Source organism: Mustela putorius, unplaced genomic scaffold, assembly GCF_011764305.1.
Source record: "Mustela putorius furo isolate JIRA1106 unplaced genomic scaffold, ASM1176430v1.1 tig00537248_pilon_pilon_pilon, whole genome shotgun sequence".
Classification (NCBI taxonomy): Eukaryota; Metazoa; Chordata; class Mammalia; order Carnivora; family Mustelidae; genus Mustela; species Mustela putorius.
In genome coordinates, this window is record NW_025422387.1 from 5,739,096 (window position 1) to 5,759,918 (window position 20,823).

The window sequence follows — 20,823 nt, forward strand, 5'->3', positions numbered from 1 at the left end:
TTGTAGTAGTCCCACATAGCTGTTGATCTTTCCCATCTTAGTCATCTTGATATCTCTGAATCTCTGCTTTAATTATTTGAAAAAGCAAACAAAAAATCAGCCCTAATGATGCAGTGCTGGTACCCTTCCTAGAGTTGTCGTTCAAACAAATACATGCCTTTTGGTTCTGAGCTTTTTTTAAAGATTTAATTATATATTTTAGAGTGTCTGGGGGAGGGACAGAGGGAGAAAATTTCAAGTAGACCCCCTCCCAAGCGTGGAGCCTTATGCGGGGCTCGATCCCATCACCCATGAGACCTCGACCTGATCTGAAACCAAGAAGCAGTCACTCAACTGACTTTGCCACCCAGGCGCCCCAGGGTCTGAACTTTTTTATAGCAACACATGAACCTCTGGTTAAGGTTCTCTTGGCACTTCATGCATTGAAAGGTCACTCCTGGTTGGTGGTGTATGAGTATAGAGTCCACTGTGTTTGCAGTTATGACTGCTTTGAAAATGTGCTTGGTCAAATAGTGTTTGTAAGAAGCTTTAGAAGGATCCCACCAGTTCATTCTACAGCTACCGATAGAAATCCTAGAACTAAATTGCAAAGATTATGAAATCTTCTTTAAATACTTCAAAGAGAAGCACAGTGAAGATAAGGGAATCCTGGCAAGGTTTGTTGCAGCTGTCAGATCCCGAAAAATTAGGAATCAAATTTTGACACTTGTAATTGAATCATCCACCCTTCTCAGTGAGCCCAGGCAAACCTGTGATATTTTTAGAACCTCTCAAATCATATTACACTCTTTAGAGTTCATAGCAGGACCCGAGGCCCCTAAAATTTCCCAAGAGATGGAACAAAACAGAATCAAATAAATTTGGCTCAATTCACTGTCATAGAAGCAGTGTATTATGCATGCAATCTAGGTAATGTCACAGTTGCAACCCCAAATTTAAAAACTTTTCATAGCAAAACGTTTTTGACAGTTAAATGCTTGGACAGCAGTTGAAAAATCCATTATCTCTAATATAGTAACAGCTTTGCGGTGGTAATTTGATTTATAATAGAAGCACAGAGACCTTGGATGGTATGATTAACTGTGTTTCACAGATGGATGTTCCTATGCCACAAGTTTCATTTAAGACAGATTTCTACCAGCATATATCATATTGCTTATTATAGACTTTTGCAAAAGAATTAGGAATTAACTACCTACTACCATTTATAGGTAATTATATTGCTTACGCTTGGATTGGTAAAATTTTCTAATTTTAAATTTTTTAAAAAGATCTACATACTTGAGAGAGTGCAGGTGAGCACAGAGGGGAGGGGCAGAGGCAGAGGAAGGAGAGAATCTCAAGCAGGTTCACCCTGAGTGTAGAGCCCAGTAGGGGGCTTGATCTTTGGACCCTGAGATCAGGACCTGAGCCAAAATCAAGAGTCAGATGCTTAACCAACTGAGCCACCCAGGTGCCCTCAAATTTTCTGACTTAAAGTTAAAAGCCTAATACAGCTTGCAAAATATTAGAGTAGTATTTGTATGCGTGTCTATGTTGCACTAGTTATGATGGGTCATTTGAAAAGACTATCATTTTAACAGAAAACAAAGGTTGCTTTGAAACTTTTTTTTTTTTTTTTTTTTTTTTTTTTTTTTTTTTTTTTTTTTTTTTGCCTTAGAACAAATATCTTAGGCCAGAATTCAGGGAATCCAAATGATTTATTGGAGCATAACATGAAAAGACAGCCTCTTTGGGTTTTCAAGTCTAAATTCAGACAGAATAGAAGACACTGACAAATGGGTGAAAAAAATCATGGTCATTGGACATATTCATGCTACTCTTGGACAGTTGGTGTTATCTTATGTGACACCTGACTCTCTTGGGCCTTTTTCTGTAGTTTTCCATGCTTAAAAAATCATTTGATGAAGTAACTGACAAAAATGTGATTTAATTAAGAAATGGAAAATAGCATGCATATTGGACTAACAGGATTTGAGGATATAAATTCTCACTCTAGTGCAGTTTTTCCAACTTGCTGAAATTTGGTAGGTTGTACTGATTTCTCTATGAGTTTCCTTCCCTGTAAAATGGAAATAGTGCTTTTTCAAAAGAACCGATTTTTGTAGTTCTTGACAATATAAAGTATTTATTTTATGGTTGCTTTGTAAGGTCCTCACAGCTAGTTACTGTGGGAAGAGTTTTCATGCCAGAGACTGAGGTGGAAAATTTGCAGCAGGAGCAAAGAGATGCTTATTTCCGCATAAATATCCAGAATGATGCCTGGAATCTAATAATGCTTTTGAGTTCCAGATAAGCTTGAAAAGCATTTGTAAATGGTTACATACTTAAGGAAATAAGCTGCTTGTCCATTTAAAAAGCTAGCCCAGATTTAGATCATTACTAGTAAAGGTTCTAAAAGATATTAAATGGATAAAAAGAGAAAGAACATCTGGCAAATTCCATTTTGATCACAAAGAAATCTGTAAAATTAGCCCTGAAGCTAGAAGCTAGCTCTATAAAGCTCTAATCTTATTGCTCTCAGCATTTAAAGTGATGGCTGTTCTTTCATAAATGTCAGACTTAGGTTACAAATGTATATTGGTCCAAATGATTAGTAATCGTTGCTATAATGGACCTTGCTGCACAGTGGCAAGCTTTGTAGTTCACTGTAATGACAAATTTGCTTTATTAACCTGCTATAGTGCACTATAGAAAGCTTTTCCTTGGGGCGCCTGGGTGGCTCAGTGGGTTAAGCCGCTGCCTTCAGCTCAGGTCATGATCTCAGGGTCCTGGGATCGAGTCCCACATCGGGCTCTCTGCTAAGCGGGGAGCCTGCTTCCCTCTCTCTCTCTCTGCCTTCCTCTCCGACTACTTGTGATTTCTCTCTGTCAAATAAATAAATAAAATCTTTAAAAAAAAAAAAAAAAGAAAGCTTTTCCTTGATGTTCCAAGAATTTGTTGTTTATTGCCTATGCCAGAGTTCCTTTAAAAATTATTTTTAGGGATATGAATATTGAGGAGGGTATGTGCTATGGTGAGTGCTGTGAATATGGTGAGTGCTGTGAAGTGTGTAAACCTGGCGATTCACAGACCTGTACCCCTGGGGATAAAAATACATTATATGTTTATTTAAAGGTAATAATAAATTTAAAAATTAATTTTAAAATTTATTTTTAAAATTAAGTATTTAAAAAATAAGTCCCCCAAAATTCACTCATAACTCTTTATCTGCCCTATACAACAGCTATTTTTATTTCTTAATTCTCTCCCAGTCTTGACATGCATATATTTATATATGCATATATAAATATATCTTATATTTACATATATTTATATGTGTTCGTATATAAATATATGTTATATTTACATATATTTGTATATGTGTTATATTTACATATATTTATATATGTTATATTTACATATATTTATATATATATATATAAAATTTTAGTTGTACTGAGAGTATATCGATTTGTAATTGCTTGCAGTAGTAATTATTCTATTTTACTTCTCAGGAGCATCCATCACACCTAGATTTTTACTTTTCTGCTTAGTCTAGTTACTTGACATTGCTTTCTTTACTATTTAGAAGAAACAGTAATCATCTCTTATTTTCTAGGTACTCCCTTCACTATATTCAAACAGAATGACAGACATTATTAATCACTATTCATTATTCGATTTTTATAGAATTTTAGTATATTTTATAGATTTTATTTCAAAACTACCAGTTTTATTTTAGACAAATAATCATTCATTTTTTAATGGTAACATTATATGGTTTGATCTTCAGAGGTTCTAAAAGCTCTTTACGTTGTAATAAATTATCTTGAAGAATTGACTACTATAGGGGCACCTGGGTGGCTCAGTGGGTTAAGCCTCTGCCTTTGGCTCAGGTCATGATCTCAGGGTCCTGGGATCGAGCCCCGCATCGGGCTCTCTGCTCAGCAGGGAGCCTGCTTCTTCCTCTCTCTCTCTGCCTGCCTCTCTGCCTACTTGTGATCTCTCTCTCTCTCTGTCAAATGAATAAATAAAATCTTAAAAAAAAATTGGCTACTATAGGGTGGCAATTATGGTTCTTAATAAGTAGATGTTTAGGTCAAGAATTTGCTTTATTTTATTAAAACATTGTGGCATAATTAATTATAATGATAGCTCCTTTTTATTGAATGCTATACTAGGCATTGTGTTAATTGCCTTACATATATTTTCATATCACTCTAAGATAAGTATTGTTATCTCCTTTTTTTAAAATTTCAGTTGAATTGGTTATATAAAGACAAAACAGTAATTGCCTAAGGTCTCCTTAAGTGGTGGAGCCAGGATTTGAAATTACATTTCTCTGACTCCATGATCTTAACACCTCTCTGAACTGCTTCTGTGACCTTGTTGTACTACTCCTAAGATGTTAATGATTAAGTTCTAAATGAAATTATTTGTGACTTTTTGCTCATATAAATTGTTATAACATGAAATTATGAGTAAATTTAATTTTTAATACTCAAAGTCTATTCAAAATAAAATCTGTCAGTTGTTAGGTTTTTCTTGGTGATGGGCTCTCTTTGAAGTTGGTTGTATTTTTAATTTAATTACACTTTTTTTTAGATTGATACAAATATGTAGTTTAAAAAGTAAAACAGTACTACAAAGCTTATAATGAAAATAATGATCCCCTTTCACATTCCCAAATCATGTTTCCTTGAGGCAATCACTCTTAATGCCTTTGTTTGTTTCTTGTAGTATTTACTTCTGCATTTCTAAATAACATGTTTGCACTGAAACAATTTTTTTTTTTTTATTTTGGATATACTACCACAGGAAATGAAGATTTAGCCCTACACTTTCCATTACCTGTCTGCCTCCATACCCATCCTTCCATTCGTTAGAGCTTCCCAATGTAACTTCAATTTTTGGTTAAATCATTACTTTTTATATTCATTATGATAATTGTAGAAATATAGTTTACAGCTGAGCCACATAGTATACTATAATTACATATCCTTTCTCGTACACTTTTAAAAAAATTATTACTGGGGCACCTGGGTGGCTCAGTGGGTTAAAGCCTCTGCCTTCCGCTCAGGTCATGATCCCAGGGTCCTGGGATCGAGCCCCACGTCGGGCTATCTTCTTGGTGGGAAGCCTGCCTCCTCCTCTCTCTCTCTCTCTCTCTGCCTCCTTGTGATCTCTATCTGTCAAATAAATAAATAAAATCTTTAAAAAAAAATTAATACTGACCTCATTGTTTTGTTTTTGTTTGGTTAGTTTTTTCATGTATGCATCACTCTCTCAGCTCCAGACCTTCTGACAGAACTGTACAATTTATCTTAACATGGCATATGCTCAAACACAGTAATCTATTAATTATATTTTATAAGCCTTAGGTGTAGTCTTTGAAGTCCCTCTCATACTTCTGTTCCAGTCAGAAGATTTATATCTAGACTTATTGTGAACTGTAGGCTTGCTGTAAACTGTAATCTAGGGCTTCATATTTCATCATCCTGGAAATTTCTTTTAACCATTTTCCTGTTTTAGATCCCTTGATTTCCACATCTCCCAAGTCTTCTCTTTCTTAGTTTATTTCCTGGTTGTAATAGAGAATGGACCTGAAAAAGAGAGATTTGGAAGGTACATTTTTGAGAATCTTGCTTGGGTAAAACTGTCTTAATTCCATCTTGTCTTTTCTCCATTTCATACATGATTGGTAGTTTGACCGAGTGATAAATTCTGGTTGAAAATCTTTTTCCCTGAGAATTTTGAAGACATTGTTCTATAGTCTTCCAAGTATTCAGTGTTGCTGTCTGAGGCTGTTTTAATTTCTAGTCCTTCAATGCAACCTTTTGTTGTTATTATTGTTATTTTACCTCTTCTTAAAACTTCTGGGATTCTCTCTTTACCTCTGATTTTCTTTTTCTTTTTTTTTTAAATTCTTTCTCACTGTTCTTTATTCTTTCTCATATACACAGATACAAAATAGGAAAGACATGCAATTTTTTTGGCAAGTAGTTGGTTCGTTTTGAATGAGAAATATGAAATAAAACCCAAACCTCTTGTGACCGTGGCCCAGTTGCCTGGCCCTGACTGCTGGCCCCTCCTTTCCTTCCCTTCTGCCCCTGACAGTAAAGCCCCCTTTTGTTTTGTTTTGTTTTGTTTATTTCAATTTAATTTAATTTTCCAGTGTTCTAATATTCATTGTTTATGCACCACACCCAGTCCTCCATGCAATACATGCCCTCCTTAATACCCACCACCAGGCTCACCCAACCCCTCCAAAACCCTGTTTGTTTCTCAGAATCCACAGTCTCTCATAGTTCTTACCTCTGATTTTCTAAATTTTTAAGGTTATGGGCTTAAATAATCTTTTCGTCTTTCATTGAGCTGGGAATTCTATTGGTCCTTTCAGTTTAGAATCTTATTTTATATCCTTAAGTTCTGGAAAATTTTTCTTGTATTATTTCTACTCTTTAAAAAAAATTCTGGGGGTGCCTGGGTAGCTTAGTTGGTGGGTGTCTGCCTTCGGTTCAGGTCATGATCCCAGGGTCCTGGGATTGAGCCCTGAGTTTGGCTTTCTGCTCATCGGGGAGTCTGCTTCTGCCTCTCCCTCTGCCTGCCACTTCCCCAGCTTTTACACTCTCTCTTTTTCTCTGTCAAAAAAATAAATAAAATCTTTTTTAAAAAACTCTGTTCTTCTGGAACTCGTTGGTTAGATTTGGGACCCTCTATATGGATTATTTAATGTATATTTACTTTTCAAAATGGTTAATTTTTAAGTTCATAAATCCTCCACTCCCAGTGGTATACAGATGTTCCACTTCCTCCATATCTTTACCAACACTTAGTATTGAAGGACTTCTTTTTGCCGATTGGCTGGATGTTAAAATAGTATTTTACTGTGGTTTTAATTTGTATTACTGGTTACAAATGAGGCTGAGCATCTTTTAATATGCTTATTGGCCATCTTGGATTTCTCTTCAGCAAAGTGACTATTCAAGTATTTTATCCATTTTTCTTTCTTTTTTTTTTTAAGATTTTATTTATTATTTATTTGACAGGAGAGATCACAAGTAGGCAGAGAGAGAGAGAGAGAAAGTGGAAGCAGGCTCCCCGCTAAGCAGAGAGCCTGATGTGGGGTTCGATCCCAGGACCCTGGGACTATGACCTGAGCCGAAGGCAGAGGCTTAACCCACTGAGCCACCCAGGCGCCCCTCTTTCTTTTTTTGTTTTATATCCATTTTTCTATTGGATTATTTGCCTTTCATTTATTGATTTATGGGTTTAATTTATGTATTTTGGATATAAATCCTTTATTGGTCTAATGTGTTACAAATATGCTCTTTTTTCATCTTGTGATTTATATTCCTGATCTCTTAATATACATTTTGATGAACAAAAGTTCTTGATTTTAGCTAAGTTAAGTTTATTGATTATCTATTTTCAGTGGTGCTTTTTGTGTTTTCTTTAAGAAATCCTTTCCTATCTCAAAGGTATGGTGATATTTTCTTATATTCTAAAAGATATTTAGTTTTGTCTTTCACATTTAAGTCTGCAATTCAGTTGGAATTGATTTTTATATGTTATGAAGTAAGGGGTCCGTTAGTTGAAATTGTATTCTTTTCCATCAGATTAGCCAAAGCAGCAGTCTACATCAACAAAATCCCTTTGAGAGCTTTAATAATTCTAAAAATACATAAAGTGTTCCTGAGACCAAATAGTTTGAGAATCCCTGTTATAGAGCCACAGGAGAAATTAAAAGCTCCAATAAAAAAATGGGCCAGAGATAGACAAATCGTTTTTAAAAATTTCCCCAGATAAATAATGAACATGACAAAAAAGTGCATTTCCTTAATAAGGAAATGCAAATAAAAAGTAAAATACTATTTTAATTATCAAGTTGACAATTATTAAAAGCACTATAAATAGCCTTTGAAGGACAATTTGACAAAATATATCAAAACCTTATTTCCTTCTGAACATTTTTTGAAGTATGTCCTATAGAAATTGCTAAAAATGTTTCTGGGAGCGCTTTGAGTGGCTCATTCATTAAGCATCTGCCTTTTGCTTGGTCCTGGGATCAAGCCCCACGTCAGGCTCCCTGTTCGGCGGGAAACCTGCTTCTCCCTCTCCCACTCCCCCTGTTTGTGTGCCCTCTCTCACTGCCTCTCTTTGTGTGTCAAATAAATAAATAAGAAATCTTTTTTAAAAAATACGTTTCTGATGTTTTAGCTTCAATATATTCATCTTTTTTTAATAACTTGAAAATTCAGAAATAATCTAAAATCCAAATGATTGTGAGAAGAAACTTCCAGTGGAGGAAAAACATTTGATAATGTGTTTTCTTTCCTCTAATTCTTCTGGAGTAGTGGATTCCTTAGAGTACTTTGATGGCCGCCTATTGTTTAAATGTATATAACCATCATTAATCTGGCCGAAACTACCCTTCCCTTAGGTAGTTTGTCCTGTGAATGTCAAATAGTAACCAATTATCATAGAGCATATTGAGTAATTGGTGGGTTTGTTCTTCCACCAAAAATATTTATAGCTTTTAGCTTTTAAAAATAATTCTGGAGCACAGCAAGATAAAAAAGGGGGAAATTGGCCTAGATAATACTGAAGATAGCAGATGAACAGGGTTGATTTCACTTTGGGCACTTTGCCCAGGACACTTTTAATAGAACATATAGTTACTCTAGGGATCCTGAGTCTGTGGTTATGTCAGGCTTACACATTTATTCTTTAAAAGGAAAAATTGCAGGTTATTGGACTCTAGGTACATTGGTATGACTTAAATTTTTAAACTATTCCTATAATCCAGCAACTGATAATTTGCTCTGTGTGGGCTGGATTTCTTACTATTAAAATTAGGTTAATCATGGGTAGAAAAATATTTTGAACCTCCTTCTATGAAAACACAGTGGCTTCTTCTTTTCTTTCAAAGTTTAAGTCAAGTTTTAAAAGATATTTAAACTAGGAATTAGATGGTTATTTTTATGTGAAGAATTTTTAATCTTACTATTGTTGAGGACTTTGTACTGAAAAATCAATCAAGTCTGTAAGGAAAAAAATCTCCGGGGCGCCTGGGTGGTTCAGTGGGTTAAAGCCTCTGCCTTCGGCTCAGGTCATGATCCCAGGGTCCTGGGATCGAGCCCCGCATCGGGCTCTCTGCTCAGCAAGGAGCCTGCTTCCTCCTCTCTCTCTGCCTGCCTCTCTGCCTCCTTGGGGGGAAAAAAAAATCTCCTACTAAATTTTAGAAATGCTGTGCTCCATATTTTACTTCCTTACAATTTAGAATTATTGGCCTTATGGTTAGCCTTAAAAATTAGAAGGAAAAATAGCAACATGGTAGTAGAACTTGCACTGGAATAGTGGCTTTGAGTGAATTTTTCCTGTTTTCCAAAATTTCAGGTATATGGTAGTTACCTTACTATTATTATTTAGAGGGGGAGGGACAGAGGGTTAGTGAGAGAGAAAATCTTTTTTTTTTTTTTAAGATTTTGTTTATTTATTTGACACAGAGAGAGAGGGAACACAAGCGGGGGGAGTGGAAGGGGGCAAAGCAGGCTTCCCACTGAGCAGGGAGCCCGAGGTGAGGCTCGATTCCAGGACCCTGGGATCATGACTAGAGCTGAAGGCAGATGCTGAATGACTGAGCCACCCAGGCACCCCTGAGAGAGAAAATCTTAAGCTGTCTCCACGCCCAGCACAGAGCCTGTCATGGCGCTTGAACCCATGACCCTGAGATCATGAACTAAGCTAAAATCAGGAGTTGGACACTTAACCTATTGAACCATCCAGACTCCCCTCCAAGGTATTTCTTTGAGCATCTTAGCCTTTTTTTTTTTTTTTAGATTTTATTTTTTTTATTTATTTGACAGAGAGATCCATAAGTAGGCAGAGAGGCAGGTAGAGAGAGAGGCAGAAGCAGGCTCCCTGCTGAGCAGAGAGCCCGATGTGGGGCTCGATCCCAGGACCCTGGGATCATGACCTGAGCCGAAGGCAGAGGCTTCAACCCACTGAGCCACCCAGGCACCACACATCTTAGCCTTTTTATTTTTATTTATTTATTTATTTTTCAAGGTTTTATTTGTTTATTTGACAGAGAGAGATCACAAGTAGGCAGAGAGGCAGGCAGAGAGACAGAGGAGGAAGCAGACTCCCCGCTGAGCAGAGAGCCCGATGTGGGGCTCGATCCCAGGACCCTGGGATCATGACCTGAGCCGAAGGCAGAGGCTTCAACCCACTGAGCCACCCAGGCACCACACATCTTAGCCTTTTTATTTTTATTTATTTATTTATTTTTCAAGGTTTTATTTGTTTATTTGACAGAGAGAGATCACAAGTAGGCAGAGAGGCAGGCAGAGAGACAGAGGAGGAAGCAGACTCCCCGCTGAGCAGAGAGCCCGATTCAGGGCTCGATCCCAGGACCCTGAGATCATGACCTGAGCCGAAGGCAGAGGCTTAACCCACTGAGCCACCCAGGCGCCCCCATCTTAGCCTTTTTAATACCCAATCCTTTTAAAGGCTAACTTGAAAAGAGTTCTAAATAATTTTATAAATAATAAAAGTAATGAGGTGTCTGGGTGGCTTAGTTCATTAAGCATCTGACGATTTTGTCTCAGGTCATGATTTTGGGGTCATGAGATCAAGCCCCATATCAGGTTCCATGCTCAGCACAGAGTCTGTTTGAGACTCTTTCTCCCTCTCCCTCCTTCTTTTATCCTTCCCCTGCTCACACTTTCTCTCTCTAAAATAAATAAATAAAATCTTTAAAAAATAAAAATTTCCAAAAAATTACCTTGTATTAGGTAAAATGGAAACTTACTTTGTTTTGAAGTAATGGGCTTAAAAATAATAGGCCAGGGGAGCCTGAGTGGCTCAGTGGGTTAAAGCCTCTGCTTTGGCTCAGGTCATGATCCCAGGGTCCTGGGATCGAGCTCTCTGCTCAGCAGGAAGCCTGCTTCCCTCTCTCTCTCTCTCTCTGTCTGCCTCTCTGCCTGTCAAATAAATAAATAAAATCTTTTAAAAAATAATAGGCCAAATCCTTACTTGGAAATTTTCTTTATAATGTAGTTAATAAAAGGAAAAGCAGGAAGAAAAATTATTTTATGTAGTTTTAAAAATCTGAAAATTACTAGTACAATGGTACATAAGAGGAAGGGTTGTTTTTTTTTTTTTTTTAAGTATTATGTTCTGTTTCAGAAATGCCATAAAATTTCTCACATTGGCTTCTGGCATTTGCTGCTTCTATCAAGCAATACTTTTAACGAGCCAGGATCTTTACACCTTCTGTTCCCTCTACCTGGAATGCTATTCTTTGCCTCTCCCTCCCTTCCTGTAGCACACTCTTACTTCTTCAGTGTTGGCTTCTACGTAATTATTTTGAGAAGCTTGCCGTAATCCACCTCCTCTGAATCCCAAAGCCCACCTTTCCTGTCTTCCTGCCAACCCAAGTTAAACTCCTATTCTTTATTCTCAGGACCATTTTACTTCTTCATAATGTTCACCACGATTGTAAACATCAGTTCAGTGTTTGTTTTTGCCGCTATTTCCTTAAGCTTGGTGAGGGCAGGACTTCTGAGTATCTTGTTTAGAGTTGTATTTTCTGTGTCTGGCACAGTGCCTAGTAAGCACTGTTTATCGAATGAATACCTTTGATTCCTATTCATTTTATATGCTTTTCCAGACTATAGTTGGTATTGGTTAATAGAGTAGTTATAACTTGTTTTTTTTAAGATTTTATTTATTTATTTGACTGACAAAGATCACAAGTAGGCAGAGAGGCAGGGCAGAGAGAGAGGAAGGGAAGCAGGCTCCCCGCTGAGCAGAGAGCCCAATGCGGGAATCAATCCCAGGACCCCGGGATCATGACCTGAGCCGAAGGCAGAGGCCTTAACCCACTGAGCCACCCAGGCGCCCCTAGAGTAGTTATAACTTTATATCATTAGTGGGTAAATAGCTGAATTAAGCAACTGTAAGCTCACACTAATTTAGAATATTCTTAGCTTTTTAAGGTTTGGGATGAGTTTCATCCCAATGTCTCAGATGCTTGTTAGTGTATATAGTCACAGTACATTTCTTAAATGATAACTAATAGCTACAAGGGTTAACTGTTCTGGTTGGCTGTACTACTCTCAGGAGATGCAGTGCTACCAAAATAGTACAATATGTAAAAGATACCACGATAAGATCGCAGCCAGAGATGGTTTCCTACTTTTTCTTTTTCTCTTCCTCCTCCTCCTCCTCCTCCTCCTCCTTTAGCCTTTTTACTTTCATAGGGTTGAGTTTCTGCTTTTTTAAATCCTTATTTGTAAAGCCCAAAACAAATAGCTTTTAAGTTAGGATTTACAATATTTAGATGGGTCCAAAAATTTAAATCTACACAAAATATTTTAATTGAGCAGTTAGTCTTTCCAAGAATTCTAATGAAACTAAGTTGTTATTATATACTTGTGATACCCATGTTGGACAGGAAAATTTTTCTTATACATTGAGGTTCTATATATTTGGCAATGACTTTTCTATTCATGAGGTTATATGTTGTATTCTTTACAGTTCAAACGATACGTCAGTAAACTTCGAAGCAAGAGTACAGTGTTCAAAAAGAAGCATCAAATAATAGCTGAATTTAAAGCTGAATTCGGTCTCTTGCAGAGGACGGAGGAACTTCTTAAACAACGTCATGAAAATATTCAACATCAACTGGTAATACAGTATTATCTTGTGGTGCTAGAAATATAAATGCCAAAGGGTTTATGGGTTACAGGTGTATATGGAGGTCATTGTTTTTACTGAAAACACCATAAAATTATTAATGTTCTCTGATTAATTCCAGAGATATCATATAAGCTTATGTATTTATTTAATTATTTTAAAGATTTTATTTTAGAGAGAGAGAGTGCGCACCTGCATGGGCAGGGGTGGGGCAGAGGGAGAGTGCGAGAATCTCAAGCAGGCTCTGTACTGAGCGCAGAACCTGATGTGGGGCTTGATCTCATGACCCTGAGATCATGACCTGAGCCGAAACCAAGAGTCAGATGCTTAATGAAGTAAGCCACACAGCTGCACCCTGATTCGTGTATTTTTTAACATAGCTGTAAACACTAACTTTTTCATGTGTGCTGACTTTGGGGTAATTGATAGAAGTTGAATTCCAAGTAGATTTTTCTTTGGTTAGCTAATTAATATGAGAAAAATTATCATACCAAGAGAGCGACTATAAAATATTTTTATCATGGCCTGCTGGGCAGAAATTTCTAAGCAACTATTTCCGTGGAGTTCTGAAAAGAATTATCTAGGAAAGGTACCATATGGAAGATTGCCTGCAGGCTTATTCCTTATGTATTTGTGCCTTAGTTGTCAGGAAAGAGTTAAGCCCAGAATAGTCCCTCTGACAGCAAAATCTCATCGTGGACATCATCAGTTCCTTAGAATTTTCTTGAATTGAATTTTTGTTCCTTTCACCCACGGGGAAATTATTTCATCGGCATGCTGGTTTACCAGCTATCATCAGTATGGTGGATATGAATGAACTTTCAACCAGTCATGGTTAAGCTGGCAATATGAACTTTCTGTCTCATGCTGTTGAATATTGTTTGCTTCTAGGGAAGTTAAGATAGAAAATTCACTGTGCATAATGATACTACTTTCAAAATTGATAGGTTGTAATTGTGTTCTTGGTCACCTCAAAAACATTTTCCAGTTTCCATTACAATTTCTTTGATCTGTGGATTATTGTTTAAAACCAAGTGTTGCTTAAAACCAAACATTTTCTAGTTACCTTTCAGTTACTGACTTCTACCTTATTTCCACTGTGACCAGAGAACATTCTGTGTAATTTTAGTCATTTGAAATTTGTTGAGTATTGTATTATGGTCCAGCAAATGGTCTATTCTGGTGATTGTCCCAGCACAGTTGAGAAGAATGTATATTCTGCAGTTTTGGGGAATGGTGTTCTCTGTATGTCAGTTCAGTCGAGTGTGTTAACCATGATTTCTTTTTTTTTTTTTTTTTTTTTTAAATATTTTATTTATTTATTTGAGAGAGAGAGAGACAGTGAGAGAGAGCATGAGCGAGGAGAAGGTCAGAGGGAGAAGCAGACTCCCCATGCAGCTGGGAGCCCGATGCGGGACTCGATCCCAGGACTCCGGGATCATGACCTGAGCCGAAGGCAGTCGTCCAACCAACTGAGCCACCCAGGCGTCCCTGTTAACCATGATTTCAAATCTTCCATATTCCCATTGATATTTTTGTCTGCTTGTTCTGTTAGTTATTGAGAGAGATGTGTTAATTCTATGATTATGATTATTGCTTTCTTTCTTTTTTTTTTTAGTTCCATCAGTTTTTTCTTTACGTTTTTTCTTAAGCTGGGTTCCCTAGAAGCAGAGCCTAAGAGGGGAATACCTTGTACAAGTGATTTATTGAGGGAAGAAGTGCCTTCAGAAGAAGGGGAATGAGGGAAGCAGATAGGGCAGCAGAAAAGAGCAAACAAGGACATAGTCCTGACTAGACAGTATCATTTTTATTCTGTGAAGAACTTTGGAGCTCAAATTGCAGTGTGAAGTTGATTCCATCTTGAGGCAAAGGGACTGGCCATTTTACTCCTATATCAGTCAGTCAGTCAGTGCTGTGGCAGGGTGTAACCTCCTAGCCCAATGCGAGGGCATCTTCTGTAGAAGGGAGCAACTGTGAACCTTGAGCTCTTAAGGCCAGGTTGCAGATGAGGTCTGAACGGGGCACCAACGACAACCGTTACAATCCACCCCTTGCAATGCCGGGATCTACCTGTTTCTCATGTTAAATTGACTCCATTTAAGTATAGCTTCTACAGGATTCTGGTTGATCGCAATTTCTAGGAAAATTTGTAGTAGGAGAGTTAACAGGACAAAGGAAAACTCTCGTTGCTACATTTGGTCCCAAGGACATACTAATACTCAACATCTTCTTCCTTTACCATCCATTCTAGATTTCCCTCATGTTTGACTAGCACCTTCACTGGTCTAAATGACTATCTTGGTGGGATGACCCAGTCCCTCATCTTTAAGAGATGTAAGTCTCTAGGAACCATGATCTTAGCAGGCTGCAGTTGCTGTATTACTCATTTACTGCTAAAACTGGGAATGGGAGTACCAAGATATGCCCTAATGGATCCCCTGAGTGTCAAACATATTCCTATTTGCCCTTATTTATAGCAGCATTTGTATAACATAATGATGTCCTGTCAATATAATAACTTTTTTCTTTGCCTGCTGGTCTACAGGCATGAGGACCCCAGACGACAAGATGGTCGTCAGAGCATTAAGTTTAAAGGCCTTTTAATGTGCCTCCTGGTAAAAGCATGCCTGCTCTGAAAACCAGAAGATCTACACCTCCAGAGCCTAAAGGTGTCTGGAAGGGAAACATAATTCCTTAAGTGGATAAGTGGACACCCTAGTGAGTGGTTACTCTCATACCTTCATTCCATAGTTCCAAGACCCTTGTATTCGTTCTATTGGCAACACGGCACTAAATGGTAGACATTGGTTTAAAATGTATACTCCATCCATCCTGAAGAGTAGAACTCATCCTCAGAGGCCGTCAGCTCTAAGCTGTACCTTAGTTGTATCTTCACAAGGCCCTTCTACCAAACTCTCATGGTATTAGCTTCCTGGATGGTGTGATATGTGGTACAGTGACTGAATCCAGTGATCACGTGTCCACCACCATATCTCCTATGCCATAAAGTAATCCTATGGTCTGAGTGATATTTATACAGAATTCCACATCAGTAGACCAGATACTCTTGAGCCCTTGGATAGTGATGCTGGCTGAAGCACTGGGGGCAAGAAAAGGAAATACTTACCCAGAATACAGGTCAGTCCAGGTCAGGATGAAATGTTCCCCTTTTCAAGGCATAAGATTGGTTTCTGCAAGGTATGATTCTATATCTAGAGCTCAAGATTGATCTCTCTCTTGTTGCCAGGTCATACATTTGTCATTGCGAGTAGCTAGACGGGCACTGGCGAGAGAGAGCCCATGCTGTTTGGCCCTTGCTCAGCCTCCATCTTTGCCAGCATAGCCATTCTGTTCATGAGCCCATTGTCCAAGCGCTGGGTGGCCAGTGACAGAGGGTGCCTGACATCTCCTGGCCAAATCATCCTTCCCACATGGTTGTATAGTACTCTCTTCTGCTTTGGAAATTCTCTAGTGGCCATTAGCATATGATATAAAGAGAAAAGATCTTTACACTTAATGTGTTACTCCTGTAGGTCTATCTGCATGCCTCTTCCACAGACCTCCGTGTCCCCAGTCTTCCAATCCTGGTACCTAGTTCTCCCAGACCCCCGACCAACAAGCTAAGCCACTTGCCACTGCCCAGAGGATATAAGATAATCTAGAGGTTCAAGGTTCTCAAGTGAGTCTATGTAGGTATTCCATCCTGGACTCAGTAGTACCCTTTCTTAGAGCCCTGACTTTGTCACAGAATATATTCAGCCTTTTCTCAAGTTTTACCCTATTAACAGTTAAGTTGTGTGCCTGGTTTTCAGCTTCCACTGCCCTTCAGCCATAGGAAATGAGGGTTTCTTTAAAGCTCCTAAGAAGGTTCTCTGACCTTATCACTTTGCTTTAAATTAAAGGTTTGTATGTTTGAGGCTGTCATTTTATCTCTTCAACTATACCTGGAGCATAGCAATAGCCACCCCAATTCCATTGTCCTGTTAGTTATTATTTCTGCGTACTTTCCAAATACCAGCAACTTGTACCAACTAGTGCTTCTGTGTGACAATTCAGGAAACGGACACCAAGATGGGATTAGATGTACCAAAGATTTGCTGAAGGAAATACTGTGAAAGATAAAGGGAAGGGAGCAAGAGGAGGCAGGGAAAACCATTAAGGACCTACTGCAGGACTGACAACTATGAAGGGAGAGAGAAAGAAGGAGGTTTGTGTAGGAAGAGCCTCAGACTGCAGCGCAGTTGTAGGAAAGTTTTGGTGAGGATGGGGGGAGTTCCTGAGCCAGTCACCCGCTAGAGGAGTCCCCTGTCAGGCAGAAACGGGCCAGCACTAGTACTGTTGCCATGCTCAGTCATGCTAGGCGCAGCCTGGGGGAAGCGTAGGCTTGGTAGGAACATGACTCGATCCGGAGGGGCAGCAGTTACGCCTGTCAGTCAAGTCCATTTCAGTGGGGTCTCCCAAAGGAGATCTGAGCTCCCAAAAGAGTCCATTCTCATGACCACTACAGTCAACCTCTGCTTATACTCTGCCTCAGTTCACCACAAGTCTTAGCAATGGCACTGCTACAGCATGCATGGGACTAGCAATATTCACCCCACCACCAGGGATGGGCCCTTTGGTTCCATTCATTCAGTGAGTAATCCCACTCTAGAAGCCCATTTTTATGGTTCGGTCAGGTTCTCTGAAAGCAGAACCTGAAACAAGAATTCTTACTGCTCTCCACATGATTAAGTCAAGAGAATGCTTTTAAGAGAAAGGAAGTAAAGGAACCAGAATGAAGTAGTGAGGAAAAGTGGATTCATCTGGAGTCGTTTCAGTCTGATACCCTGAGGAATTCTGGAATGCAAATTGCATCATACAGTTAGTCTCATCTTCAGGCAAGAAAATTACCTTTTTGTACCCCATGGTCAGTCAGTTGTATGCTGTCGACCCTTTCTGTCTTTCTATCTTCCAAGAGGTGGTGTGATACAGTTCCTATTCAGCCAAGAAATTTATTTATCTGATAAATTCATTTGGGTATCTGTTTCTATTATCCGCCTTTTTTTCTCTTGATTTTCAGACATGTTACTTTGCTTACCTAGTACCTTTTTATTGAATGCCAGGCTCTGCAAACACTTCCTTCCTTAGAAGAACATTTGGTGTTGTTTTTTTTTTTTTTTTTCTCATAGATCCTCTTGATCCAGTTTTGCTAAAGCTGGTGTTTTTTTCTTATTCCTAAGGTGCACCCGTCATACCTGGGGCAGAAACTCTACTCCCAGGAAATAGTCCTTCCACCTAGCACCTAGCTCTTACTCTTAGGTTATGACCCTTACTCCTTAGGAGTAGCCTTTCTGGGGTTTCAGCTGGTAGTCTGGAACAACACACTTTGACTAGTTTTGAATTCCTACCTCTGTCTCCCTAGTGCTATGAGATACTGAAGTCTTTGCCCAGTTTTTTAGTCACCTATCTACTGATTTCCACTTGGTTGCTAGGAGTCTTACCCTCTTATGCACAGCTTAGAGTTTGGTAATCCCCAAAGAGGAAATTGCATTTAGAATTTTGGGCTAATACCCTATAGTTCCCTCTACTCCTTTCTTAGGAGTCTCAATTTTATTAGCAGCCCCAAATTCCAACTCTTCTTCCATTCCTTCTCTCTTTTTCTTTCTTTCCTTTTGGCTCTCCCATCCTGTTTTGAACCCTGTCCAATCAGGTCATAGTCTTTTTCCTACTTGGCCTATTAGCAGTGTTTGACATAGTTGATCACTCCCTCATCCTTGTTCTTCTCCCTTACTAGCGCTCCGATATTCCTACTCTGGGGCTGATTTCTTCTCATCTAAGATCTAAAAATTGGAGTTCCTAGGCTTAGCCGTTAGATCTCTTTTCTTCTTTCACTCCCTTGGTTATCTTATCCTGTCTCATGGATTTAAAGACCTTCTTTATGAAGACAATTCCCAACTCTATATCTCTAGCCTAGATTTCTCCTCAAATTCCAGTCTTATATGTGTAACATCTTGACCTCTTACTGTGTAACATCTTGTCCAGTATCTACTGGACATTTCAAATTTTTTCAATGTCCAAAACTAGATTTCTGATCTTCACTACTCCCTCAAACCTGGCCTTACAGAGTCTTTCTCATTTCAACAAACGGCAGTTCTATCCCCTCAGTTCTAAAGTCCAGAAACTTTAGTCATCCTTTACCCCTCACTATTCCTCACACCCTACATCTAATATGTCTTAGTATTTTGTTGGCTCTACCTTAAAATAGATCACTGCTCACTACCTCTACCACCACCATCTGACTCATGCCACCATTATCTGTAAACTGAATTATTTGAGTAGTCTTCTAACTGGCTTCCTTCGTCCCTCTATAGTTTGATCTCAGCACAGATGTTAAAGTGGCCATTTAAAAATTCCTTTACTCTGAACCACCCAACAAACCTCCCATCTCATTTAAAATAAGCCTAAGCTCTTTCATTGGCCTAAAAATAAAGTAACCGTATAATTTATCATCGAAAGTAGGACACTTTTTTGAAAATGCAAAGGACAGTAGACATTAACCGAGACTGTTGCAGCAAACCATCTGACTCCTACATGATCCCTACCCCCAACCTCATTCTCACTCCATTTTCAGCTCCCCCAGTCTCTTAGCTATTTCTTAGAAAGGACATGTCTTTTGTACTTGCTGAGCCCCTGGGTATCTGTAGGACTTGCTCCCTCACTTCATTCGGGCTTTGCTCAGATGTCATCTTCTCTGAAAGATCTGCCCTGACCACCCTGTTATTTAAGATTTCCAACCCCACTCTCACCTCACACTCTATGTATTCTATTTGTCTACAGATTTCTTGTTTACCCTCACTAGAAGTAAGCTCTGTGAGGGAAGACTTTTTTTTTTTACCCTGTTTTGTTCACTGCTGTGTATCTGGTGCTTAAAACTAGGCTCAGCATGCTTAGGTATGTAGTAAACACAGAATGGGTGAGTGAATGCAAACATATTGATCACTTGAGAATTCATTCAGTCACCAAACATTTATTGAGTCCTAAAATTAGAAATACTATGCACCCAAGGATACCAAAGTTTAACGCAAGTTTATAACATATAAAGATATGTAATTATTGTCAATAAAAATTATTATTTACAATTCTAAGCTAATTTTACTTATAACTTTATTGTTATACATTAAATCTGTACACTTCTTACAGAATCATCAAGGTTTTGTCACCCATTTTGTGGACCCCATTTTTGACACCTATTTTTATTCTTTACTTTTAGCAAACTATTGAAGAGAAAAAGGGTATATCTGGGTATAGTTACACCCAGGAAGAGCTAGAACGTGTATCTGCACTGAAGACTGAGGTTGATGAGATGAAAGGCCGAACGCTCGACGACATGTCTGAAATGGTGATTACACTTGATTTTTTTCTTTCTTTTCTTTTTTTTAAAGACTTACTTTTTATCTATTTGCTAGAGAGAGAGACTCTGCACAAGCAGGGGGAGCAGCAGGCAGAGCAGGGAGAGGAAGAAGCAGGCTCCCCACTGAGCAAGAAGCCCGACGCAGGACTTGATCCCAGGACCCTGGGATCATGACCTGAGCCGAAGGCAGAGGCTTCAACCCACTGAGCCACCCAGGCACCCTGATTTCACTTGTTGGTTTGTTTTTTTTTTTTAGTTTTTAGTTTTTAAAAATTATATAGCTAGAAGCAGATGTTTTTGTGTTTTGTTTTCAGTGAAACACTCAAATTTTCATTTCTGCACATTGTTTATTTTATATTCTTTCATCTGTCTTTAGCAACTCTTCTGAATGCTTCCATTCCAGTAAGTTGCTAAACTTGTCATAATTTATGCATTTTACAGGGGTTTTTTCCCAAGGAAACATGATGGGTTTTTAAATACCCTAAAGAATTATGTATTGAAATGGCTGCCTTATCTTTGCGGGTTTTTTTTCCCAAAGATTTTATTTATTTATTTGACAGACAGAGATCACGAGTAGGCAGAGAGGCAGGCAGAGAGAGAGGGGGAAGCAGACTCCCTGCTGAGCAGAGAGCCGGATACAGGGCTTGATCCCAGGACCCTGAGATCATGACCTGAGCCGAAGGCAGAAGCTTTAACCCACTGAGCCACCCAGGCACCCCCATCTTTGCGGTTTTTTGAAGTGTAAA

The 20,823-nt window shown here is 38.6% G+C and overlaps 1 protein-coding gene across 7 annotated transcripts in view; it reads left to right on the forward strand.

Moving 5' to 3' along the window:
* Nucleotides 1–20,823, forward strand: part of IFT81 (intraflagellar transport 81) — a 197,068-nt gene that overhangs the window by 146,215 nt on the left and 30,030 nt on the right. For all 7 annotated transcript variants that reach the window (XM_013056513.2, XM_045073696.1, XM_045073695.1 and 4 more), the window contains exons 12-13: nucleotides 12,529–12,678; nucleotides 19,937–20,065. In XM_013056513.2, the coding sequence (XP_012911967.1) occupies nucleotides 12,529–12,678; nucleotides 19,937–20,065 (279 nt within the window). The remainder of the gene's footprint in view (nucleotides 1–12,528; nucleotides 12,679–19,936; nucleotides 20,066–20,823) is intronic.